The sequence below is a fragment of the Paroedura picta genome, chromosome 5 (genome assembly GCF_049243985.1).
Source record: "Paroedura picta isolate Pp20150507F chromosome 5, Ppicta_v3.0, whole genome shotgun sequence".
NCBI lineage: Eukaryota > Metazoa > Chordata > Lepidosauria > Squamata > Gekkonidae > Paroedura > Paroedura picta.
Genome location: NC_135373.1, coordinates 45,960,710 through 45,987,510, shown reverse-complemented (window position 1 = coordinate 45,987,510; position 26,801 = coordinate 45,960,710). Strand labels below are relative to the sequence as shown.

Below are 26,801 nucleotides of genomic sequence, written 5' to 3'. Positions count from 1 at the left end.
CTGACCCTTGGGGTGACACCCTCTAGCGTTTTCATGGCAGACTCAATATGGGGTGGTTTGCCAGTGCTTTCCCAGTCATTACCGTTTACCCCCCAGCAAGCTGGGTACTCATTTTACCGACCTCAGAAGGATGGAAGGCTGAGTAAACCTTGAGCCGGCTGCTAGGATTGAACTCCCAGCCTCATGGGCAGAGCTTTCAGACTGCATGTCTGCTGCCTTACCACTCTGCCCCACCTCAAGCCATAGAGAGCTTTAAAGGCCAGTACTGAAATCTTTAACTGGGGCTTGGAAACAGTGCAAATGGACCAAGAATGGGAAGATATGGTCCTTAGGCAGTTCCTAAAAGTCATCAGAGAAGGTCACCCAACTGGATCTGGTAGGCAAGTCTGGAAAAAGCCTGCATGACCAAGGCAGTTGTCCCCAGCCTGAAGAACTCCACTTGACTATAATAAGAGCAAAGAGCTTGGGGGTTGGTTCTTCCAAGCATGCTGCGAAGCAGAGGACCAGTCTAGTGTGTTGTCATGTTGTGATAAGCTGAGGAGGCTGCTGTCTGCTGAGCTGCACTCACATGATGGGTTCCTTACAGTGGTAATTTCTTATCTGAGTGGAAGTTGTATTTAGAATCTAGAGGAAGTGTACGCTGCGTTTCTGGGGTGGAAGGAGGCCAGCTATACGCTCGGGTTATTTCCTGGAATGGCAACTGATCTGATCTTCAGAGAGTACTGGAAATGGCTGCTTTGGAGGGGGAACCCAAGGGCATTATGTGCCATTGAAACCTCTTTCCTCCTTTAACCTCTATCTCCCCATTCGCCATGCCCCAAACACCAGGAATTTCCCAGCCTGGAATTGGCATCCCCATCTACTCACATGCCAGCAGAGGACTACAAAGGTAGAGTCCTGGCTGCTAATAAATGAGTTAAATTAATCCATTAAACACATTTGTAGACTCCACAGAGAGTAGATTTCTATGTATATATTAGAATGGACAATTTCCCCTCTATAGAGCTGGCAACTCTGGGTGGGGAAATTCCTGGAGATTGGGGGCTGCAGCCAGGGGGGCAGGGTTTGGGGAAGCTGCTAGTGATGCCAGCCTCCAGGTGAGACCTGGGGATCTCCTGGAATTATAGCTCATCTCCAGTGGACAGACATCAGTTCTCCTGGAGAAAGTAGCTGCTTTGGAGTTGGGGGAGGGGGAGGCTCCATAGTATTATACTCAACTGGAGGAGCGTATTAACAGCATTATGGGCCCCTGGGCAAACCAGTGTGCTGGGGCCCCTACGACAACCACTCACAGGAATAAAAAATAAATGGCCGATGATATTACACATATATTGATTGTATTGGCACGTCAACAAAACTGTTGTTAAACGTTAAAAAACTTGCTGTACAGCCACAAGCCATCAGAGACAAATCACAATGCCCATCTGTAACATTGCAGCAAATATTATTTCATCGTTTAGTACAGTCTAGACTACTGCGTAATTGTATTGATGGATGGCAAGTCACTTAAAATACACAGATCAGCATCACCATGCCTTAGGACAGCCCTGCTCCACTGAGGTTCCCCCGCCCCGCCCCAAATCCCCTCCATATGGCTCCTCTCCCGACGTCTCCAGGTATCCCCCAACCTAGAGCTGTCAACGCTATCGCTTGCAGTTCTTTCTTCAATTACAGAAACCTTCTACGCCGCTTGGAATGAACGGAATCCCCTGTGTTCGAATTCTAAAAAGATACTGACATTGACTGCTCCAAACAACGGGGTTTTCCCGCCAGGGAAAGAGGCACCACAATCCCCTTCCCCCTAAAAATCTTCCACTCGCCTTCCATTGAGCTATGTAGAGTCCAGCGGCGCCTTTAAGACCAATCAAGTTTTTTTTTCAAGGGATGAGTTTTCGTGGGCACTCATCCCTTGAAGAAAACTTGACTAGCCATAAAGGCGCCGCTGGACTCTAAATTGGTTATGCTACTTCCCGCCAACAGGGCGACTCCTGCTATTGGACCCATTTCAGCGGAGGGGCGGGGCCTGGGAGGCGGGAAGGAAGAATCGGAAGCCGTCGCTGGCGTCATTCCTGGGGCTCGGCCTGTCCTGCTTGCAGCTGCTCAAGGGACAAGCCGGCAATTGAAGCCGCGGGAAATTGGCCTCATTGCTGCCAGGTAGGCAGCCCTGTGGCCTCGGCCTCGCTTTGCTTCGAGGGGCGCGCCGCAAGCAGACTCTGGGATCGGCCCGGGCTCCTCCGGCGGCGCGTGAGCGGGCTGCCTGAGGAGCGTCGGTGGGACAGAAAGAGGAAGGAAGGAAGGCGGCCCTGCGGGGTTTTATGGGTCGGGGGGGGGGGGGGGATCGAGGCTTCCACCTCTGGGATCAAATTAGGCGTAGGCGGAAGCAGGTGTTCTACCGCTAAGTCATGGCTTAGTACGTGAAGCTGCCTTTTACAGAGCTAGGCCCTTAGTCCGTCAAGGTCAGTATGGTCTACTCTGGCCAGCAGCTGCTCTCTAAGGTCACATCATCTCCCACTTGACCACCTTCTGAGAGCAGGCTAGCCAGGTAGCAAAACTGAACAGGAAGAGCTTTTTCATATGTCCACGGCAACAGATACTGGCTGCCCTTTAGCTCAGAATTCTGCCTGGCCAAAAGCTGTTGCCCACAGATTTTGGGATGGGCATGGAGGAGGACTGCAAATTGTGATGAGTGCCAGGAAACTGGAATATGCAAAAATATTGGGAAGATGAAAGATTTGGCTTAAAAGTCACAAAATAAAAACCCAGCGCTCAGCTGGTCGCTAAGCCATTAGGGCACATGCAGCACTATCCATCAGTTTAACACTTTCTTTGCAACCATGAGGACTGGAGTCTTAGGATGCCGCCTCCTGTGCTTTTTTTTAGGCTGCAGAAAGCCCCTCATTGTCTGAACACAGATGAAGCGGAAGGGCAGAAGCCCTACAGAGGAACCGCGGGAGGCTTGTGGAATCTGGCTGGATACTTCAACCCTCAAAAGACATAAAGTGCAGGTAATGGTGTTGACAGACGGGGCTGAAATTTTTTTTTTGTGACCTGTGATGTTTCCATTGAAAACAATGGCCTTTTATTTGTTTGTTTTTTTAATGTGTTATTTACATTGTAAGGCACCATGGATTCCTCAAGGTAGTAAGTAAGGCAGCTGATTAATGTTTTAAATAAATAGGCTTCTTGGTACCATACCTACACAGGGTTGGGAAAATAAGTCCCTCAAATATCTAGGCCACCTGGCAATTGATTTTCTAGCTCTGCAGTCCCAAAATGGCAGCCTTGGTGGACAGTCAGCTGACAATGTGAAACTTCTTTCTGGGGGAAGGGGGGCATCTGCGTCAGACTGTGTGCGAATGGTTTATCTGGAATAGATATTAAGCTAACAGGGCTATAAACCCCTGGACCCTTTTAGAAACGGCTAAAATAGCAACACTTGCTCCTTTCCCTCCCTCAGCTATGGAGGTCAGTTTTAGCGATAAGTTACAGATTCTGGTTGGTACTTCAATAATGGCACATTTGAGCTCCTGAAGAGACCTTGGGTGCATGCCATCTGGGTGTGGAAACTTGCTAGTTTTCAGTTTGCAGAGTGGTTCAAAAACCTCATTACTGGTCACCTCAGTTTGACTCAGTTCAGTGGAGGAGGCAGAGTTGGGGTCTTGCTGGTGGATCCTGATTTTGTCCCCTTGAAATGGCAGCAGCAAATCGTTTTGAAGCTAAGGGACATGGGACATTGGGGAGCAGGCTGGGGCTTTGTGACGGCATGGGAATGAATTCTGATCCTGATTTTCTCTGTCCACTCGCAGACCCTCATAGCTAAGCCAACATTAAGCATCCGGCAGGGGCCGCTGATTTACGCTGCTCCGGAAAAGGTACCTCTTCCCTTCACCAAGCAAACCACCATCTCCAGCTTCTTCAGCTCTCAGCCAGCAGGTATGTGGGTTTTTCCTCCAGGACGTGGCAACTCCTTGTCCTAGACAAGGTGGTCAAACTGCGGCCCTCCAGATGTCCATGGACTACAATTCCCATGAGCCCCTGCCAGTGTTCCATGGACATCTGGAGGGCCGCAGTTTGACTACCCCTGTCCTAGACACTTGTGGTGGAAAGGAGGAACACTTGGGAGGCTGAAGACCAGACAGGAGGCTTCAAAATCCTGGTCTTTTTGTTTTGTTTTTAAGATCCCTTCTTGGAGCCTAGTTGTATGGATCCACTGAGATCAGAACAAGAGAATCTGATCCCAAAGTGAACCTGTTATTGTCTGCACCATTAAGTGTTACCTATCTCAGGGGCAAAGAATTGGGTATTCCTTTGAACCCACACATTGTTGCATGTTACAATGAGCTGCCTTGTATTTTTATTCTCTTGCCCTCCTTGAATCCCTGCATCCACTAATTTAAAAGCCTGTCCAATAATGTAGGCAGGCAACTCCACATGCTGCAGACAGCCATCACTACGATAAACAATTTGGGAAACCCTCCAGTATGTTAAAAATGGTATTATTAACAACATGGGGGTAACATTTGCAGAGGATGCAAAACTAAACAAAAAGATGGGTCTACATATGGCGAGGTGACAGGCATTCGCAAGGAGAGGAAACTGGCTCCCGTTGTCCCACTGGCTTCTTCCCTTCCACATTTGCTGCACTGGCAAGAATGGAGATGGCAGCAGGGGGCAAGGGTGGAAAGAAGTTGGGGGGAGAGGGGAACAGCGAGAAGCAGTGCCAGGGAGGCAAGCTGGAGCAGCAGGGCAGAAAAGAACTGCTTCTGTCCCTTCTCACAAGTCTCCACTTGACCATGTGTGCTAGAAATCCTTCAGACAGCCCAATTTGAAATCCTTCAGGCAGCCCATACGGGCAGGTGGGCAGAATTGCCTGTGTGTAAAAGAATGTGGAGGCTTAAAGCGGCCTTTGCCCGGGGTGTGCGAGGCAGAGGAGAGGATTTGGTTCCGATCCAGCATCACCCAGGCCCAGCATCAGGAGTTGTGCAGATCCCCAAGTCAGCAGTGGGGAATTAAAACAAAACAGCCAGAACAGCAGAGCAGCTTTGTTGCTCAGTGTTCGTTCGAGGCTCGGCGCCCACAGCTCCAGCTGGTAGATCAAGCCAGCAGAACGTTCACAATCCACTGGGGTGCAAGGTACCCTCTTCCCAGCTGGGCACATTTACAAAGAAGGCAGCATAAGGCCCTGATTGCATAAGGCCCAACTGGGGAGGAAAGTTGGAATTCTTCCCCAAGTAAGCGAAATGCCAGTAAGTGAATTGCAGCGTAGCAGTTTTCTCAAACTGTATGGGTACTAAATGAGAGTCACTTAACGGCTGACGGATTGCTCTGGGGGGAACACTTTGGGTCGGATCGCTGCAACTATTCAGAGGAGCATCTTGCACCTTCTGGGGGAGGAAAGCACCTCCACTACTGCAAGAGAACCAACAGGATCCATTGCTGCACCTTCTTCTATGGACTGTGCTTTATGTAATGCAGCACTGAACGTGCAAAGAGGCAACGTGATGTGGTAGTGAAGAGCAGCAGCCTCTAATCTGGAGAACTGGGTTTGATTCCTTACTTCTCCACATGCAGCCTGCAGGGTGCCCTTGGCCACTCGGTTCTTTCAGAACTGTTCTCGCAGAGCAGTCCTGTCAGAGGTCTCTCAGCCCCACCTACCTCTCAGGGTGTCTTGTCTGTTGTGGGGAGAGGAAAGGACAGGTGTTCGTAAGCCACTTTGGGACGCTGTCTTTTTTTCCCTGAAAAATTGGGTTGGGTGTAGGTTACCGTTCAGGAACCGGCCAAATCCTCATCTTCGACAGTGGCTCTTGCTTGGGTTTCTCAGCAAACTACCCAGTATACAATTCTAGGAACGTCTATACAAACTATTAAGGGCATGCTTCACCATGTAGGCTTCTGCAAAAAGCATTTCTTTCCCAATCTGGTCATTGTAGCCAGTGAATGTTCACTTTACCTCTAAGGGTGAGGAACCTGGAAGAATGGGGATGCTTGATGCTGTAGTTTTTAAAATGTTTAAGCTGCATTGAAAATCCTCTGACCAAAAGCAGAACATAAACCCAGCAGGGTGGGGCCCATGGATTTGTTCCGCGGCTGTTCTGGCAGTGGAAGGCACCTTGCTGTTTCTGGAGGAAGGTGCTGCTGTTAGCGGAACAAATCCGGAGCAGCCAAAGTGGGAGCTCCCAGAGCAGACTTTCTCACCCTCGCCTGGAAACAGAAATGTGAATCCTGCAAGATTCCTTTTTGACATTGATACAAACTTCAGAATTGGTGACAGCAGCAATTATACTATTTATTATTAATTTGTCATATGCACATGTAGGCAGGACATCAGAGAACTGTCTGGCAGCCAGGCAAGGGACATTGAGGGGCAGTTTGCCATTGCCTGCCTCTGCATCTTGACCCCAAACCCCTGGAGGTCTCCCAACCAAATACTAATCAAGGTCAGCCCTGCTTAGCTTCCGAGATCTGACAGGTCAGAGCTAGCAATTTTAATGTCCTCTTAAGATGACACACTTGCTACCTGTATATATCCTTGATAAACATTGTCTGGTGATCCAAGTACAAGTGGAAAACGAGTGGAAAACCGGGAGTTTGGGTGCAGTCATTAGCTATGAACCCCAAGGGACCTTGAAAAACACAACTTTGCTGATAGGGAAAGTTTGGATTTGTAATAACTTGTACACTGGCAAAAAGTTTTGTAGGTTTATTGTCTCACACTTCTATTGCACCTTTCATTGTGAAAACACTGCACCAAAAACACCCCCCCCACACACACACACAAAATGCCCTCCAAAATGGCTGCACTGCTCCTACAGCCGTCAGACACTAGAATGGAGGCCTCAGCCCCTGTGCTGCTGCTGATGCCACATCTTGAAATTAAACAAGGCAGCTTTGAAACGGTTGCTGCGGAGAGCAGTGAAAACTAACTCCACTCAGCTTTGGAGTGCCCCCCTCTTTCCCCACATCCTCAGGAAATTAATAAAATGTGGAACTGCTGAAGGGCGGGCAGCTTGCGGTATAGCCCAAGAGCTACCGTGGGCTACTGCCAGACCTCAGCTATAGTGAGAGTGACAATAGTAATTCACGTTTATGTAGTGCTTTCTTTAATATTCAAGACACTGCACAAAAATATAGCCTTGTCATAATCCTTAGAACAACCCTGTAAGGTAGGTCAGTTTTATTATGCCTGAGATTTCCTAGTCTAGACCTGCCATCCACTCTCCTGTCTCAGCATACTATATTTGAAACACGATGACAATATGAAATCACTGACGGTTATGACAGGTGGCAGCACTTCTAACAATACTGATCTGAAATTAGATGCCCTCATATTTTCGAAGGCTGTGGAATTTCTGGTAATAAGCAAGAGAGCTACTTGCCCTGCATGGAGCTTGCAGCCAAAGCTCTTGCAGAACAAGTCTGTGCTTTGGGCATGTTTCTAGTCTGGAAAGAAGGAAGGCATGGGCCATGAACTCATGCAGACCTGCAACAGGCAGCCTCCCCTACAGCTGTGTGAGTGTGGCAATGTTTGACTAATCAGCGGGATGTAGAGGCTGACTGGAAGGAGGGAAAGTTAGATCAGTGATTCATACAGAGCACCAGAAGCCTTAGGGCAGGGGTAGTCAACCATGGGTCCTCCAGATGTCCATGGACTACAATTCCCATGAGCCCCTGCCAGCATTTGCTGGCAGGGGCTCACAGGAATTGTAGTCCATGGACATCTGGAGGACCCATGGTTGACTATCCCTGTCTTAGTGCACACAATATGGAATTACTGTATTCCGTAACAAGAGTGCTCACATTTTACCTGCACGGGTAGGGGTGTTCTATAAGTATTTGGCTGTGTGTATCTGACCTGTGGTTCAATTAAGATCCAATTTTTTCCCAGGTGAAAAGAAAGCCAGCACAAACATGGGGCTGTCTGGTGCTGCGTCAAAAAGTGACCACAACCTGCAAGGACACAAATCCGTGGAAGGGGAGAGGAGCCAGTTTGTTGCCTCAGCGTCTTCACTGCTTCGGGAAAGCAAACGGGTCCGGCCTCATGCCCGTAGGGCCTCAGCTGAGAGTACCAGCGGATGGACCGATCGAGCTAAGGGCGGGAAATGTAACACAGCAGGTGACAACTTAGACTTCACTCAGCAGCCGGGATCAAATGAATGTACTGCTGTTTCCCGATCACCTTTGAGAGACAGAAATGGTGGCTGGAGAACACCCAGCCCCCACCTGAAGGCCCTGAGAAGACACGGAAGCGGTTCCTCCCACAGCAAGAGTCGCTTCAGTGATTCCTCAGATTCTGAGAATGCAGATCCTCAGGTGGAGAGGAGTGGCACAGCCATGAACCCAAAAGGCCGTAACCAAAACCGGATAGGGCTTCCCTCAGGAACAGTCGTGGCTCCTTGCGTTTCTGCTAAAGGGCCCGAGAACAGCCAGCTGGGATGCCCCAGCTTCTTGTTCAGTCAAGACTCTGAGGGTCACAGAGTAATTTCTCACTGCTCTTCTGGTGAGCGAGGCAACTTGTGTTTGCTGAAGCAGTCTCTGTGGGACAACGGCAATCGAGGAACCTGCCCGGCCTACAGAGACTGCTCCGAGGCGTGTTTTCCTGCAGAAGGTGGGCCGCAGCTACCTTCAGGAGCAGAGATTAGGCCGATTTCATGTTACGACTTGCTATTCACAGAGGACTCAGAAGGCAATAGAGTCATTAAGCACTGACTCGTAATAGCTCCGCAGGATGCAGGCCCAGTTAAGCGTGGGATGTTCAGCTTTGAAACATAAATAAAAGGTACACTGTAAATGTAAGTGCTTCATGGTTACTATTAAATAAAGGGTTGTTGCATGAAAGAACAATGCAATGGCTTCTAGCAGCAAAATATGCAGCTATGTGCACCTAGAACGGTTTTGTATTAAGTCCACTCCACTTGGCAGAATTTCTCCACTGCTTCAGGCAAAAGATGGTCTTTTCCAACATCATTCCCTGGGCAGCCTCTAACTGGAAGCTGAAGACTGAACCGGGAATCTCCTGCTTGGTAGAGTGGCAGTCTCTAGTCTTGAGAAGTGGGTTTGATTCCCATTCCTTTGTGTTCAGCCAGCTGAGTGACCTTGGGCCAGTCACAGTTCTCTCAGAGCTCTCATAGAATCATAGAATAATAGAGTTGGAAGGGGCCATACAGGCCATCTAGTCCAACCCCCTGCTCTACCCCCTGCTCTCAGCCTCACCTGGCTGTTGTGGGAAAGAGGAGGGTGGGTGACCGCAAGCCGCTTTGTGTCTCCTTTGGGTTGTGAAAAGCTGGGTACAAAAAATAGCTTTTCTGTTATGTAAAAAGCATGAGCTTGACCATGGATCCACAGCTCCTTCTGAAGTATTAATAGCTTATATACTTAGAATCATATGAGTTGGAAGGGACCTGCAGGGTCATCTAGTCCAACCCCAAGCAGTTCCTGGTGTGAACTGCTTAAGTGACAACACAAGCAAAGTGGGATGGTTCCTACTGTTTAAGTAAATCATTTTCCCGGGGGGGGGGGGGGAGTCCTGCCACTACTGTGTTAAGGGGTGCATAAACCAATTTGTAAATGTTGCTTGCAAGACTTAATAGAGTGTCAAGATCTCGGGGACCCAGGTTCAAATCCACACTCAGTCACAGAAGCTTGCTGGATGTTCTTGGAGCAGTCCCACCCATTCCCTCTAACCTATCTGACAGGGTTGTTGCGAGAAGAATGCTGCAAGCCTCTTGGGGGGGTCTCTCTCAGGGAGGAAGGCAGAGTCCAAATGAAACTATCCAAGCCTTCCATGTAACAGGTTTTGATCAAGTCATTCTCAAAGTATTTCTTAAAGGGGGGAGACTGGGGGAAACTTTAAAATGTGAACAATATTCAATAAACCATTTTTATAATAGCAAGAGTCCACCAATAATAGAGAAGCTGGAAGGACTATATATCTTGATAACTTACCACAGGCTTGAGAGTTAAGGTACTCGTATCCATTTATATAGTATATAAACCAGTAGCTAGCCATTTTTTTTTTTGCAGCAAAGTTACGAATAGATCATTTTTAATTTAAACCATTCAGTCAAGTGTCTAGTGTGTTCCGCTACAGAAGAATCCTTACCAACAATGCAAAAAACAGTTGTGGAAAACAGTTTACCCTATAAAAAATTGCATCTTTCTAAGCTGTGTGGAAAAAACAGCAAGTCCACAGCTCCTCTCAGAGGAAGCCTAACTCCTACATGATTTTGATGCTCGAGGAAAGGCAGCTGCTGTGGAGAAAAAAATTACCTCAGGAATACAATAATTTGCTTACAGAGTAATAAGAGAGCAAAACGTCAGTTCTTTTTTGCATTTACATCTTCATCCTTCAGGGCAAATTTTCTCCTTAAAACTTCTGCAATGAGGATTGCAGGATCCTCCTCTTTCATTAAAGTCCTATTCCTAGATGGAGGACAGAAAATGCAGAGGGTTAACTGCAATGCAGACATGCATCCTCCCAGAATCCCAAATTGGCCACTGTTGAATACCATTATAAAAATATTTTCTAAGCAAGTTGGATTCTCCCCACTCTCCTTCCGCTCTGGATTTTCCAAATCTTTCTGCAGCACTGAGGATCTCAGAAACAGGAAAATAGGGCACAAAGAACTGAAGCAGCACAGACTGCTCATCAATGTGCCCCTCAAATTCATAACAGATCTCACCACAAAAGGATTCTAGCGACATAGTCAAATCAAGGGATTCCTTTTCTATTCATGTTTTGCAGCCAATGTTTAAATGTTTTCCAGTGCCTGGGAAACTGGCAAAGGTCACCTGTACATTCCAGGATTACAGAGTGTTATTTTTCCAGTGGTGGCCTCACTGTTAATCACCTGAGCACGATGGAAACAACAGCAGCTAAATAATTATTTTACTTTAAAAATTTGTAGCAGAGCTATGTAAGAATTTGAATAGGAAGGCCTTGGCCTCTATGCCCTGTTGTTGGCCCTCCTGAGGAAGTGGTTGGCCAATGTGTGAGATGCTGGACAAGATGAACTATTAGTCTGATCCAACGGGGCTCTTCTTGCATCCTTCATTTACATTTCTGTTTTAATGGCATAAACACCCTGAGCAGTCAGCCAGTCCCAGATGCTTCTGGGTCTTTGGCTTCAGAATTTCGCCAGGTCACCTTTAATTTCAGTGGGGCTTGCTTTCAAGTAGGCATTTAGGACAGATACTCAGGATGACTTTAATTGCACGCGAGCTGTAGAAAGAGGACAGTACACCTGCTCCTTCTGTGGAAAGTTTATCAGAAGCCTTTTAAAGGCTGAGCAACTCCAAGAAACAGACTTGCAGCCCCATCACCCTCTGTCCTTGAATACACTCATGTACACATGAAACTGCCTGAGACGGAACCAGACCCTTGGTCTACCAATGTCTCGGGCTGACAGGAGCTTCCAGTAATTGCTTCCAGGGACTGTAAGCAATGTTTCAGTACTGAACAAACTTTTACATCACTCATACTCTGGGGAAAGGTTTCTTGATAACTTGATTTTGGGGAAAAAAACATCCAAGTGCTTTTGGTTCAGAGCTCCGGTTTCCCCTGACGAACAAAGCTACAGGGATCTGAAACAGATTGTACATCTGAATTTTTAATCTTCAATTCCTACGTTTCCTTACATCTGTTACAGCTGCTCCTTTCACATGTTGTCTTCCCCTCGAGACTGAAATAATTGTGTTTACCAATTAAACGTGAAAGGGGGAAGGGGGGGAAATCCCCAAGGATAAAGTTGTATTAAAAATAGCATCAACGTTTTTCCTAGGAAGCCTCTTCTATATTGGCAGCTGTCACCCAGGACAAAAGGACAAGCACAATGTCTAGAAAACACCATTTCTCAGTTCTCTTCTGCACCACAGGGTTTAAGAGCCAGTGTGGTATAGTGGTTAAGAGCTGTGGACTCTAACCTGGAGAACCGGGTTTCATTCCCCAGTCCTCCACATGCAGCCAGCTGGGTGACCTTGGGCCAGTGACAGTTTTCTCAGAGCAGTTCTCTCAGCCCCACCTATCTCATAGGGTGTCTGTTGTGAGAAGGGAAAGGTGTTTATAAGCCCCCTTTGTGACTACTTCCAGCAGTGAAAAAAACAGCTCTTGTTACACCAAAGGTGATCTTACCCTAACCCTAATGCAATCTCAAATACTGGTAGTACACTGACATACAAGATATTCACTTTGTGTCAAAGTAGTATAGAACGGTGTTCCCCAACCACTGGGCCACGGCCCGGAGGCCTCAGTACCGGGCCGTGGTGGGGGGAGGGAGGAGCTGGCACCAGTGTGTGCTAGCTGCCCCGGGAGCGATTGCCGCTTCCCAGCACAGCGAGCGCTGCGGTGCGAGGGGGGGGAGGCGCAGGCACAGACCTGCCGTTCCTGCATGTTTGTGCCCACCGGCACCCGTGCTTCCCCCCCCCCCCCCACAGCGTGGCGCTCACTGTGCTGGGAGGCGGCAATTGCTCCCGGTGCAGCTAGCATGCACTGGTGCCAGCACCTCCCTCCCCCCACCGCGGCCAGGGGCGCGGCCCAGTGGTGGGGGAGAAGGGAAGCGCGCCTGCTGGTTTGCGGGCACTGGCTCAAATTCTGAAGTAGGATGGCCATGAACTTGGGACAGCCCCAAAATGAACAAAAATATCCCAAACTGGACTGGCTAGTTTGGATCTCCCTTTCTTGCTGTGGCCAGGTGAAAGGAGATCACCCATGAAGGATTCCATGGCTGATAGCTTTTTAAACCTAAGTGATGATGGGTGGGCTCTCTCCACTGTTAGCTTTAAATTACTGGAAGCCATTTCAGCCTAATAGTTGGGGTGGGTATGCCTGTCAGCTGTGAGGCTGAAATCGTTCCATTTTGCTTCTCCCTGTTTTGATGTGGAAGTGAAAACGACTAGTGAAATGGCTTGCAGCCATTTAAACATAATGGGTCGGCTGTGAACCTGTGCCGCTTAGCTGTTAGGCTTAAATGGCCTAAACAGCCAAATCGGACAAAGGTATGGTAAATACTCGGGGCAGATATCTTCCCTGAACATTGATCCGCAGGCTTTGAAATGGCCAAGTTCATGCTGAATTTTTGAGTTTCTGCCCATCCCTATTCATAAGCAATATTGCAATTATTTAAATTATCCTCTTAAAGAAGAGGACTTCCAGCATGGCACTAGCAAGAATGTCTGAACTACTTGGCAAATGTCCGCATCTCATGAGAATGGCTACATATAAGACTGTGGAGTCTTTGTGTCTAGAAGTCAACAGAATTCCTGATGACTCCGGCTGATCCAAGCCCAGAATTTTACATTCACATCAGAACAATGCTTAATGGGTCTTTTGGTTCTAACAGGCAATGCACAAAATTAACGGGGCATCTGGAGATAACAGGAGGCAGACAGGCAGCGAATGCTGGAGCAGCAACCCTGACATTTAGTTAAGTTTTGTTTAACCAGCCTACATCTGCTCCAGCTACCAAAATGATGACGAAGTGTTTGTTTACAGGACAAAGCTTAAGGCTCCCCCCAGCCACAGGAGTAAAGGTCTCTCTCTGTATTTATTTAATTTTCAAAAACATGCACATTGCCTTTCCTAAGGCTGGTTTGCAAATAGGCACTAGACTAGCTGAATCACCCTCACTACCTAAGAACTGCTCCCAAACGAACGGACTGAGAAACTTTTACAAAAATCAATGCTTTATGACAGGAAAGTGTGGGCAGAAACCATGCGCTCTTTTGCAAACTTTGTGGACAGTCCCCAAATGGTCAGGGGCAGGCTTTTAAAAACATGTTTTGTGAGGACTGCTGCAATGCAGGAAAAGCACTTTGGAATGGAAAATCTTCACCAGCGCTTTTAAGACCAGTAGATGCACCTTCTAAGCAAGCTGCAAGCTCCAAACAAAAAAGGAACAAGACATTTAGGGATGGAAGGGGGGGGGGAATAAACTTACAAGTCTTTGTTCTGTTTCATCCTATGAATGTCTTTAAGAATGCCCATCATGTCTGCAAAACTGCTGGCCTTTGACAGAGACACAGAATCTTCATCGTCGGAATCCTTTGGGTCTGCTTTACAACATTCAGAGGTTGCAGAACAAAGCAAGGAGACAGATGGAAGCTCTGGACTTTCTAATTCAGCCTCCTCCTCCGTTATATCACTAATGACAAAGGAAGTTGTAGATTGGAATGAGGATCCAAAACAAGGTAAGGGAGAAGATACATTTGAACTTCCTGGAGATAATAAATCTGGCGTTAATGAAGAGGAAGCTGAAAAAAAGAGAATACACAAGGATGTAAACCCAGTGCCATAGCAGAGTTTTCTTCATTTACATTCTGTGCAGTAGAACATATACCAAGCTCTGGTCCTGACCAACTCCTCCGGGGTGGGGTGGGGCTAAAACTCCCATATTTTAGGCCCGACCCCTGACTCTTAGGGGCAAATAAGATTTTTTAAAATGCTGATTGGCAGCCCTAGGGTGACTGCATCGAAGATTAGGGAAGAGGGAATTTACCGTATTTGCCGGCGTATAAGACGACCCCCAACATTTCCACTCAAAATATAGAGTTTGTTACATTACATTAAAGTACTATGGGCCACTATGGGCAGCTATGTCTATCCCAACTGAAGTGCACTCGGCATATAGGACGACCTCCCCCCCACTTGAAGGCATGTTTTTCAGGGGGGGAAAGTAGTCTTATACGCCAGCAAATACTGTAATCCTTTCTTCCCATGATTGTTACAATTTCACCCCTCTCTCTAAAGAGTAAAATTATTCCTTGGGGCACTTGTAGTGAGAAGAATATGCAACAACAGATGCAACACTGGTCATTCCTCAATAGAATTTCAGTAGAGTAGGATTACACTGAAGGAAGCCTAAAGGGGGGGGGGGGGGGTGACTTCCTTTAAGCAAGCAGAGTTTCTTTCTCCAGAACATTAGTTGTAACAAACCATCTAGTAGGAAATCAAATTCTGACACAGATGGTAGTGATAAGATTGTAGGGAACAGAGAATGTCCACTGCTAACAGAGATTCTTGTACTGAGATCTAAACTCAGTCCAATTCCATCTAGTGCAAATATCTATTAGGCACTGAAGCACACAATAGGCTGGATTAAGCTTTCCATCAATGGAATGACAAATGTCCTGCCTTTCCCTTTCCCCTCTGCTGTCCACTGATCCCCATGAAATGATGCTCCTAGGATTGGGAACTTGAGGAGTGATGTCAGGAAAGTCTGCAGCAGGAAGGCAGAATGAGTGGAAATTTCCAATTTAGTGTGGATCCAACTCAGCGGAGCATCCTGTACCCCATCTGGCTGCGGCCAGAGGGATTCACAATCATGTTAAAAGTATCACCCAATGCAGAGTTACATTGGGCTTAAACAGCAGTAATTCAGCATAGAATTGCCCTGTAAGTGCAGCTTAGGCAAAGATTCATTGAGCACCTGACTGAACGGGCAGAGCCCTGGAAGTGAAATACAGCTTCAGCTAAGAAAGAACAGCTGACCTGGTTTTGGTCAACTGCTGATGCAAATCACTAACCACCCCAATCCATGGCAAATTTAGACAATGCTTTTTACAAATTTCTATAATCAGTCAAAAAGTAATTGCATATTGGAACACTAATTTTGGAACTATGCTAGCTCAGCAGCACACACTCCCAGTAATCTAAAATCTGCTATGACTGAGGGTGGCCAGGAAAGCTTTATGTTGTGTCTTATCCAAAGAAACAGCTGAGCAGGTGACCAAAACTAATAACTGCATTCACCCCTAGTATATGAGGGCTCACAGGACTCTTTATGAAAAGAACGGCAGGGATGCCAAGCTAGAGTTTCATGACACAAAGGTATCTAAAGACAGACCATGCTAAAACGCCTGCAAAGAAAATGGAGGCTAAAGCACAAGAAAATAAGTTGATATTAATGGCAAAAAACAACAATCACTTTTTAAAAATACAGCGTGGAAATAGGTTGTATTTCTTTAAGTACTGATTCATCGAAGATACTTTAGAAAATGAAAACAGATACAAAAATTCATATCACAAACAAGTTATAAAAGCATTTCTTCTTCAATGGGTCACTTTCCCCAACCCACTATTAAATGTTTATAAAAAATATTCCACATCTAATAATCAATCCAATGCATATTCTTTCCTTATTACCCTTGCCTATGTCTTCCTACACTGTCTTCTTGACTGCTTCTTTCATGGTCATTTATAAGGCTGTAAAGCTCTTTGAGGCACAGACATTCTAGCACCCTGGGCATAGCAGTTTAGCATTTCTGTGGCTTGAAACCAAAACAAAGGACTCCTTTGCATAGAATTTGCATAGAAATTGTTGTGAAAGTTCATCCAGAATATTTCTTTCATTTATCTGTCTTTTAAAATGCTGCAGGTGGCACACATGTCATAAAATTAGAAATGTAGTCCAAAAACTCCCTCACCAGATGGTATAAAAACCACTCAGTCTTTGCCTGTGGTGAAGCAATTTTTACAGCCATGAAAAGGAGTAAAAAAAAAATCAATTAAAAATTTATGCTTTGAATCCTCACACAGTTCCAACACAGTTCCAAGATCACCTCCAAAAAGATCCTGCTTGTAACAAAGAGGTTCTAAGGAACCAAACCCTCTGATTTCTCCAGATATCAGTGGACATGAGCGAAGTCTTCTAGGATACTGAATTTGTGTGTTCCATAGTTTTATCAGTGCTAATTAGTTTACAAACTGGACTGACATATATCTTTATATCAGTTGTGACAGGGGGTGCATTTTACTATAGTAACCTTTTCTCACACTCACAAATAACTGCTGTCACCCCCCATCATATTTATATGAATTCATGTATCCTAAAGATTGACAAATGTTACAGTCTGTTCCCCAAAATGCACCTTTAAAGAAAAATTTTCCTTCAGAAGCAAACTTCTAGTTTTAGAACTTACAAGTTAGCCAAAGGGTGAGGATCCACTTGGGGCTCAGGAGTGACTTTTACTAACTTTGACTGCAACCAAATTAATGGCTGGGAACAGTCAGCCACTGTTCAGCCACTCAAGCACAACTTCTCCAAAAGGCAAATGGTGGAGGAATACAGACAGCCTTTGCAAAAAAAATAAAATAAAAAATACACAAAGCATTTGAAAGGATGAGATAAGCAATACTATTTTTGCAACCAAAGATAACCAGTAAAAGGCATAACACTGAGTTTCAAAAAGGCACTACAGAGCCAATCAAAAGCCATCAGAACACCTCAAATACCAGACTGTCAAAACCCTCAACTAGTTTACAGGGCCATGCTATGTGCACATGGATGGGTGATGTGCAGGACAAATTCCAGATTTTGAGAGGCACCAGGCAGCAAATACCCAGGGCCCTCCTCTGCCTACCGCCAAACCCCCCCCCCCATTCTTTCCTTCCCAGAAGTACATGGTATAAGTATAGAAAAACTAAATTTTATATCAAAATATGGACGAGTTTCCCATAATTTCTCCATAAGAACATATGAACTCTGCTCTTTCAGACCACTGGTCCATCTTGTCCAACATCCTGTCTTACACAGTGTCTAATCATTTATTTGGGGAGGGGGAGAACAAGGCATAGAAGCCAAGGCCTTCCCCTGCTGCCTGACACTTCCTTCAGAGGTTGACGGCCTCTGAATGTGAAAGTTCCCTTCAGTCACTGTGACTAGACCTATCTTCCATGAATCTGTCTAATCCCCTTTTAAAATTTTCTATGCCTTTGTCTAGTACTTCATCCTCTGGCAAAAAAATTCACATTTTAATTAGCTATTGTATAAAGTAGTATTTCCTTTCATCTATCCAACTTCACTAGATACCCTTGAGTTCTAGTATTTTGGCAGAAGCAGAAAAAGTTCTCTGTCTAATCTCTGTGCATAATTTTACAAACCTCTCTCATGTCTTAGGCATCTTTCTTCTAGACTGAAATGTTTGAGACTCTTCAGGCTTTCCCCATAGGAAAGGTGCTCCAACCCCACAATCACCTTAGTTGTTCATCCCCCCCCCAGTACTTTTTGAAGCACTGCAATGTCCTTTTTGAGATACAGTAACCAGAGCTGCATGTAGTATTGCTATGTCAGCCCCTCTTCTACTTTAGAGAATGAGGCATTGAGGGGGGCACCACTCCCTGCATTGTCTGTCTTACCATTAGGAGTTCCCGTTATTGTGCCTGAGTTTGCTGGATAAGCCTCCAAACTGTATAGTAAATATTTTCTGGGCAAACTGTAGGATTGAAAGGCTTTCAATTATGCTATCCAGCCAGAGCAAGCAGGCTTTAGAAAAAGGGGAAAATACAATCAATCACTCCCTAGCCCTTCAAAACAAGATGCTTGTATCCAGCTCTTGTAGATTTAACAGATGCCTTTGATAGAAAAGAACTCTGGATTAAATTGGCAGTTACAAATATTGACAAATGTCTAATGTTTATGTTACAGGAATTCTACACCAACACTTTCCTTAAGATAAAGGTGGGCACTTAACAGAAGAGTAAATCAGGGAATTGTTTTGGCTTTACTGCTTTTAACATTTATATTTCAATGACATTGTTATGAGGCTATCAGAATGATATTGTTCTGGCATCTTTCACATGTATATGTCTTAAACAGATGCTACATAAGCTAGGCAACTTTTACAAAAAAGAGGCCTTAAAAGCATTAACTGTGTTTAGACTAAAGTGATGGTCTTTAAAAAGGGGCCTCACAAAACTGTGGACCATAGATGGCTTCAAAACAGACAAAAACACCTTTGAATATCTTGGGGTAAGCTTTAACTATCCTCTCTGGGAGATTATCAACTTGTCGGAGTGACTAAAGGAGGCTGTGGTTAGGCCATTTCTGAAAAAAACAACAACCCAGCCAACTATTGCAACTGAGCAGCTTGGAAAGGTCTTTCTCCCCCCACAGATCCTTCTGAGGCTCAGGAGACAGGGTTTTCTGCAGCTTCAGAAGGGTCTGATGGGGGAAAATCTGAAGACCCCACCAAGCAGCTCAGCCTCAGGATCAGCTGTTTGGTGGGGTCTTTCTCAATCAGTTCAATCACAAATCAGCCAAATCAAGCCCAAATCCATTTGGGCTTCTGATACGGCTGATTTAAACCGATGGGGTATATGATTTGGCTTGGATAAGCTTGAAAAGTATGCAAATCAGCATCGATTCAAGTATTGTTGGGCTTATCCAAGTCAAGTCACTCATCCCTAATTTCTAGCTTGTTTGTAGTATTGTGGAAATTTAAGTTACAATTTCTACTAAGGATATGAAACAATTTCAGTTTACAGTTCTACCCATCGAGCTTCTTGCTGTAATGCTGGGGCTTGATATTTTTTGCTATACTATTTCCCTCTGGCATTACAATAGCCCTAATTTCCAACTTAACGGTCCAGGGTGTTGACAATGAAAGTATCAGTATTCTGTGTTTTTCTTACCTGAATCTGCAGCTACAATTTTTGCTATCTGACTCCGCAAGTGACTCAGCTCTTCCTGGAGTTCCGTGGTCCGACTCAAGGCAGGTAAACCTGGTTTCTTCAAAGCCAACAACTTCTCTTCTTGCTTCCTCAAGTTTGGGACAGAGGCATTCCGCTGTATGACAAAGAATGGGCTGGGTTTCCACTTGTGCTTCAGAGGACGAGAGTCTGTCCTGGAATTCAGAAGCCCAAAGGTTTTAATAAAACTCACCCCAGTAGGTAAAAGTTTTAAAAGCACCACACAGTTGTTGTATGGTACCATGATTGCTAATTGCCATTACCAGTTTCCTCACCGCTACCTTAAACAACACTTTTCCATAGAAGCAGTTGCTGTACCAGAGTGTACAACTCAGCCTCATTTCTTAAGGTGCCCGGCACACAGTTTAATATATCTAAATTACCTAACTTGCGACTCTTATGTCTGTGTCTGTTCCTTTCCTCTCAAAATATCTATTTTCCATGTGCAATTCTCTCCGCTCTTAAAAATCCCTTATGGCGTTATGAGAGAGTCAACCCACATTGATTTTCAACTTTTAAAATTGTCTCTTAATGAAGGATCCTCTGAGGGAAAGACATTTCCTCCCATGTTTCAGACCATATATCAGTATTCCTCTGAAGCAGCTATAATCACTGGTTACTAGAAGTCTATTTTTTAAGAAGAGTCTCAAAGCAGCTTACGATTGCCTCCCTTCCTCTCCCCGCAATAGATACCCTGACAGGTAGGTGATGTTGAGAGATCTCTGAGAGAACTGTGAGCGGCCCAAGGTCACCCAGCTGGCTGCATGTGGAGGAGGAGTGGGGAATCAAACCCGGTTCTCCAGATTAGAAGTTGCCACTCTTAAACACTACATTACACTGGCTCTTAGTGTTTTGAAAAGGAACTGCATCTATTGCTTTAAATTAAGCTGCATTTTCAGCAATTAAATCTTTAAATTCAGAAATTAAATTCAGCAATTAAATACATCCAAGAACACTCATTTGAACCCTGCAAGATATTCTGCTTCTTTCCTGAAACCTCCAATGGCACTTACCCAGAAAAAGATACCAGGGTGGGAGGGTAGACAGCAGACCAGCTGGGATGACTGCTTGATTTTTAGCAGGGAAGGGAAGGTCAACTGGCACCAAGGATGAAAAGAAGGAATGCTGTACCTGACTCTAGCATATGTTTCTTCATCATCGGAAGCTATCCATGCAACATCTGCCAGAGTAGGAACAGGGGGGGTGTCACTTAAATAGAGATCTGAGACATTTGGTAGAGCCTTGAGAGTATGATGTGGAAGAGAGAAAAAGAATAAGGTTACTCAGTGGTTCCCCAAAAGTTTGTTTTCACATTATAAACCAGCTTCCTGTGAATTTGGGAGATATTTGGGATGGAAATTATTAAAAGTTTTAAATGACAGACATTCATTTACCATATATATTGTGTGTGTGGATATAAATGTTTAAGCAGCAAGGCCAATGATGAGGAGGGATCTGTTTTTGATAGTCAAAAGAAAAACATTGCAGATTTGCAAGGTTGATCACACTTGCTGTATTGTTTTAAACAATAATTTTCCTGATAAGTTTTTAAAAGCTTTTAAAAATAAAATCTATATCCCCAGGAGACAGATGGGATTTGTTCAGCAAAATTATAGTGAAAGTCATTTATTGACCACAGCTAACTTGCACAAACATGAACAGAATATACTCTTTATTTTTCTGAGGCATCAATATAGGGCTAGATCCATTCTTAGAAAATCTTGAAAACGAACTCCAGCAAACCCAAATGCTAATGCATATTCATTGTTCAAGTGTAGGACATAGAGGCCATTTCGCACTTTTGATTATGTACTTAATTCTCAGCTCCCAAAGTATCTAAATACTTTAACAGGACTCAAGAAGAATGCTGCTCTGATTGAGGACAGTGTGATCTCTTTAGGGCCACTTAGAACCTAAGTAGATGGCACTGGAAGGCTTTCCTGGATGGGTGGGAGTTAATTATATATATACGGTCATGCCAAAAAAAACCCCATTGCCAATTATGTGCTTGGAGGAGGGTGGGAAGGGGAAGGGCCCCAGGTGAACGTGTTCACCAGTGTTTTTTCAACCTTTTGACCATGGAGGACCCCCTGAAGTATTGTTAAGGCTTTGAGGAAACCCCGGAAGAGATGTCAGCTGGCCACACCCCCAGAAATCATGTGCCATCATCCAGAAACTCCCACTGGATGTGACAACAACAGACTACTCCCACATCACAGGAAGTGGTGTTATTGGCCTCTTCCTGTGTCACCAGAATTGACATATCCATTAGGTTCATCTCACCCCACCCACTTTTGACTTTCACACATTGCTAGAGATGCCAGCTGGGGGAGAGAGGGCTGGCCAAATCCCAGGGTCCATCAGGAGGCACACCAGCAGGGCCAAAACCCCAGAAGCACTTTCTTATTGGATGGTTTCTGGCACAGGTACTCTGGGGACGTAATTCACATGGCCTTCCTTGTGTGGCGCATGGGCTCTTGATGGCATTTGAGATTTGGCCACTGTGTGGCACAGACTGGTGGACTGGATGGGCCATTGGCCCAATTCAACATGGCACCTTTTTTGTTCTTATGACTGGGGCCATGGTGATCTTATTCTTGGTTCTTGGGGGGCAACAGTAGGAGGGCTTCTGGAGTTGTGGTCCTGCTGATGATCCTCTTGAAGTTCCTAAGTAAACTTTGCCACTTTAAAATCTTATTGTTGGTTTTCACAGTCCTGAGAATCATATTGTGTTTTAATATCTGCATTTTACACACACATGCCGTTATTATTTCATGTTTTTGTATCTGCATTTTAGCTGTGATATTAACTGTCCTTGCAAGCATGCACGCTGCATTATAGAGAATTTAGTTGCACAGATAAACTTTGGAGCCACTTGAGGTTTTTTCACTCTAAAGAGCTCTGTATTTTGCATGTGGAAATTTACTATCACTGACAAAGAATCTCTTCAAAACACGGCATCAACCAGTGCCTTGTCTTGATATACCATTTGCGTATCAATATTCAATTTTGAAATTTATACTATTGATTAGCAAATAAAACACCACTGTTTAGAAATATATGTTTATAATATTAAAGCAAATACATGGTTTGTGGCATTGTATTGGGATCTTTATGCACAGTAGTGGCTTAGCGCTTGTAATTCATTGCCTCAAGTTGCAGCCAACATATGGCCACTCTGCAGGGTTTCAAGGGCAAAAAGTGAACAGAGGTGGTTTGGTGATTTGCCCTGGCCTTCTTCTGCACTGCAACCATAGTCTTTGTTGGTTGTCTCCCATCCAAGCATTAAGCAGGGATGACACTGCTCAGCTTCTGAGATCTGATGTGATCAGCCTAGCCTGGGCCATCCAGGTCAGAACAAAACATTGCCCTAAGCTGCCCCTGCTCCCCTCTCCAAAATAGGACTGAAAGAGGAAGAGGCAACTTTGTGGGAGGGTTTCCTTTCCAGGCAGACCACCCTCCTGCCCTAAAGAGCAATTTTTTTTTTTAATCAACACACGTGGCCAGACAACAGTAATCACCATTTACTCCTCCACAGGGTGAAATGCACCATTTTACCTGAAAGCTTGCTCTAGGACAGGGTTTTAAAGGCAGATTTGTCCCAATCTTTCTAACAAAGCTGCGTGATGAGCCATGAGGTTTGTTCTGCCAAATTGGGATAGTCTGAGGATTGACAAAATACATAACAATATTTAGTACACTAATGACATCCTAATTACCTTTATACATCAGAACTCTACAAAAACTGTAGAGCCTTCAACTCTGTCCCATTTTAACATCCTTCCATCTGCCCTTCTTGAAGGGAGTGATGCACACAGTCCACATGTATAATGTCTCTGCCCATGCCAGTCGGGAATGGTAGAAATAACTGAAATGTCCTCTTACATTGCTGATTTTATCAGAATATTTGGAATACATGTATTACTCCAACTATGTCCAGGTATACTGGAAGACCAAAAGATTTTTATACTTTTCTTCTTGCAGATCATTTAAATGAAACTACTATTATGGTAGCAAGTTTACATGCTCTGGCATGTTCAACGAGGCAGAAGAAGCCAGACTGGTATTTTTATGTTTTTATTAATTGTATATTTTCTGTACAGGATATTTCTTTTATGCATCCAATGTGTAATGTATATTATTGATTTTCTTAACTGCTGATCTCAGATCATATCAATAAACGGAGTTCAAATAATACATTAATAACTTATGATTTTTTAAAAAAATAATGGCTCTTTATTTTGTGCATTTGACTGGCCCCAGTTCAGAGAACCATAAACAAAGCTGTCAGTTGCAGACATCTTGCTGCATTTATCACGGTCACAGAACAATGGGAGATAGAGATCTGAACATTCAAAGCTGGAATGCAAGTGGGGGTGGGTGGGGGAGAAACCTGGTGAATTAAATGTCAGGCAAGGGGAGAAGCAGTAGCAGTACCAAGATGCAGCCCCCTCCAGCTTCCTGTACCAAGCTCACAGGCCAATTAATGCATCCTTTCCCGTATGCTACAGTATGTTGCCCCATCCCCACCATCAGTAAGAAGATTTTTCATGAGCCTCTAAATCAGTGTTAAGAACTTCTGGGGCCTGAAGCATTCAAAGCACACAATTACAGATGATTAAAAAAAAAGAAACCCTGAGAAATTAATATAATGCAAGAAGAACTCTGAAGTCGCACCACCAAGGAAACCTACCATGTTGACCTCAATTTTGAAGTTGTGATGGTCATTTTGTATGAAGCAGACTGAACTTCTGGTTAATCCACTCTGTGAACAGCTGGTACAATAAATACCTCAGTGTTCTCTGCGGCCTTCTCAGCCACCTGCCAGTTTGTCTCATTGTTTTTCATGCAGCTTTCTGGTCCTCAAGACTGCAACACGCATTTTAGTAACACTAAAGTCAACTGGCAGAGGATTGAGTCAAGGCCAAATTGAACATATTTTAAGATTTATCCCCAAGTATGTAAACTCAAACTGCAATAAAAGAAAAAAATGAAATAGAACCTGAACAAAAATAATTCACAGCTCAGTGTGCCTCCCTTCCACTTCTCCATCCTCATACTCTTGGCTATTTTTAATCAGAACAGCTTTTAACTTTCTTCAAGAAGGATGCTTTGCCAGCAAACCAGCTGCCGAAAATGTAGACTAGGCTGGATGGAGCAGTAAAGGGCAAGCACCCACTTCATGCCAACACAAAGAAGTAATTATTTGGTAGGGTTGGCAAAAGCCAACAAAAAAGCAAAAGCAAAAAGTCCTTCCATTCAATGAAGGCCAGCAGTTCCTCTGATCATATTTCTGCTGCAGGGAACCCAAATTCTTCCCACAGCTGGTCCTCCTTTTACCAGCCTTGCCAGAGACAAAATCCTTGGGCCAGGACACACAAATGTGCCTAATTGCTTCTTTGGACAGTTGGTAGAAATGGCAACTTGTGGCTTGATATATAAAGTAACATCATATAAGTGAAAGTCCAGGGGGAGAACAGGGTTTCTTCCAGAAAGCATTTAGGGGATAGAATCTTCTAAAAACTCTCTATTTTGGTGCTAGTCTAGTCCTCATGGCTGCTTAAAGCCCCAGAATGTTGCTGCCTTGCTGACATTTCTTTTTTGTTAACTCCTTGGGGCTTTCACTGTAGTCCTGTTCACATGCCTTTGCTGTACTTTGAACTCAGCTACTCGGGGCTAACATCATGATACCATGAAACCAATCCAATCTTGCTACATGGCAACAACACTGAGGACCAGTTACATGGCTCTAAGAGGCAGTGGGAGGGTGGAGAAAACACTGAGGAAACTGGGCCAGGGTTTCCTGTTTTGGGCATACTTTGGCCCAACAAGAAGCACAAGCGACAATCACATCAGCAATGCACATTCCGTACTCTGCAGAGCAACACCCACACACCCACCCCACATAGGAAACACTTTTACAGAGCTCCTAAAAATGTCCAGAAGTTGGGGATTCTTTTCATGACTCATGAATGCTTTTAGTCAAAAATGCCAAACCATTTTCAGCATATGCCTGAGGAGGTTGGGGTGGGAAATCTACAAGCAGGCAAGTTGTAGTTTCTTCATGCATATTTTGAACACAAAAAGAGAGGTGCCATCTTTAAAAATGCCCCCCAAAAGGACTACTCCTTAAAATGGACAGAATCCATCAAGAAGAGGTACTGAAACAGGGTCTGGAAGGACAAGCCAATTGAAGGAAGCATAGTTTCTACAGCATTGTGGAGGTCAGTGAGATTTCAAACCACAAGTTTACACAGCTCTCCCAGGAAACTTTGCTATCACCACTGTACTTACGGAGTCTTCTTCCATCTCAGACCAGACAGGAAGTACAAGTACATCAACAGCCAAAACTGCAGCTTTGCAAATCATTCAGCAGCTTCATAGTACTGCAATCTAGGACAAAAAAAATTGTTCATTTTTATTAAAATATATAGGCAAGTTATTTATTAAGTTTAAAAGGACTGAGCAGCTATATCATTCTTATGAAGAATCTTAGTTATGTAACAGGCAGTTATATAACCCATGCTCCAGTATTTAGCCACTTCATCGTTTCAGACTCCGGGGCCAAGAAGACAAACTAGCAGTTGTGTTGTCCAACAACACAGCATTCATGCACTCTGCAGAAAGTATTCCCAGCAACTGCTTAGCATAGCTTTCGTCGATTCTAGTGCAATTGACTTCCCGTGGTAATTTATTCCACTGTCCTGTTTTTTCTATTGTTAAAAAAAATGTTTCTTTGTCATAATATGCAAGCAGTAGACTGGATTCCTTGAACGATGAGCTTCAAACATGATAAAATATGTAGAACCCTACATCCTGCTCTCCTTCCCACTCCCCATCACTGAAAAGCTAGAAGGACCCTCCCCCACAGTGGGCTCCAATCCTCTGACTTCCAGAGACTTAGAAAGGTATAAATCTTTTTAGATAGCAATATGAGTAACCCCTTTGACCAGTTAAACAGTGACAACAGCATTATGAATTATAGAACAGAAATATAGCTCCTTATGACATTCCCTCTTCCTGTTCCCTCCCCTCAATGTGGAACTTACAGGAGAACCAGAAGGGGTTCAGCTATTCCTGACGTTGAAGAAACTGCTGCCTGATGTTGTGATCACCATGAAGGGGGGGAGAAGAATATCAATGGTCCAAAACACTGTGGCTGTACTGGCGTGGCTTTGAAGATGGAAAACAAAGGAGAAGTGACGAAGCTTTCAAAACCGCAGTAGATACAACCTACACCGCAGTAGATGCAACATTTCACATATATATAGAATCATAGAGTTGGAAGGGGCCATACAGGCCATCTAGTCCAACCCCATGCTCAACGCAGGATCAGCCCTAA

General features: G+C 44.7%; 2 protein-coding genes across 7 annotated transcripts in view; one reads left to right on the top strand and one right to left on the bottom strand.

The window, feature by feature from the left end:
* Nucleotides 1–1,999: 1,999 nt before the first annotated feature.
* AUNIP (aurora kinase A and ninein interacting protein) lies at nucleotides 2,000–8,788 on the top strand. 2 transcript variants are annotated; one of them, XM_077337655.1, is made up of 4 exons: nucleotides 2,000–2,154; nucleotides 2,881–3,005; nucleotides 3,807–3,933; nucleotides 7,886–8,788. In XM_077337655.1, exons 2-4 carry the CDS (start codon nucleotides 2,913–2,915, stop codon nucleotides 8,704–8,706), a joined length of 1,041 nt encoding a protein of 346 aa, XP_077193770.1. In that variant the 5' UTR covers nucleotides 2,000–2,154; nucleotides 2,881–2,912; the 3' UTR covers nucleotides 8,707–8,788. The 2 variants fall into 2 exon arrangements, with proteins under 2 accessions (XP_077193770.1, XP_077193771.1); XM_077337656.1 differs by lacking the exon at nucleotides 2,000–2,154 and adding an exon at nucleotides 2,435–2,456.
* MTFR1L (mitochondrial fission regulator 1 like) overlaps nucleotides 6,686–26,801 on the bottom strand; it is a 28,703-nt gene continuing 8,587 nt past the window's right edge. For 3 of the 5 annotated variants that reach the window (XM_077337658.1, XM_077337657.1, XM_077337659.1), the window contains exons 2-8: nucleotides 26,509–26,632; nucleotides 25,754–25,852; nucleotides 23,018–23,122; nucleotides 20,473–20,700; nucleotides 19,403–19,614; nucleotides 13,932–14,135; nucleotides 6,686–10,419 (exon numbers count right to left, since the gene is read on the bottom strand). In XM_077337658.1, coding sequence (XP_077193773.1) covers nucleotides 10,314–10,419; nucleotides 13,932–14,135; nucleotides 19,403–19,614; nucleotides 20,473–20,700; nucleotides 23,018–23,122; nucleotides 25,754–25,828 — 930 coding nt within the window. In that variant the 5' untranslated portion in view covers nucleotides 25,829–25,852; nucleotides 26,509–26,632 and the 3' untranslated portion in view covers nucleotides 6,686–10,313. Of the gene's footprint in view, nucleotides 10,420–13,931; nucleotides 14,245–19,402; nucleotides 19,615–20,472; nucleotides 20,701–23,017; nucleotides 23,123–24,152; nucleotides 24,432–25,753; nucleotides 25,853–26,508; nucleotides 26,633–26,801 lie in introns of all 5 variants that reach the window. The other 2 variants (XM_077337661.1, XM_077337660.1) reach the window with 2 other exon arrangements.

What these genes read in the sequence shown, in the direction of transcription:
- AUNIP (XM_077337655.1), top strand. Translation starts at nt 2,913, where the DNA reads ATGAAGCGGAAGGGCAGAAGCCCTACAGAGGAACCGCGGGAGGCTTGT. An exon ending in TCAAAAGACATAAAGTGCAG is followed by an intron (nt 3,006 to 3,806) that starts GTAATGGTGTTG and finishes GTCCACTCGCAG; the next exon opens with ACCCTCATAGCTAAGCCAAC. An exon ending in CTTCAGCTCTCAGCCAGCAG is followed by an intron (nt 3,934 to 7,885) that starts GTATGTGGGTTT and finishes ATTTTTTCCCAG; the next exon opens with GTGAAAAGAAAGCCAGCACA.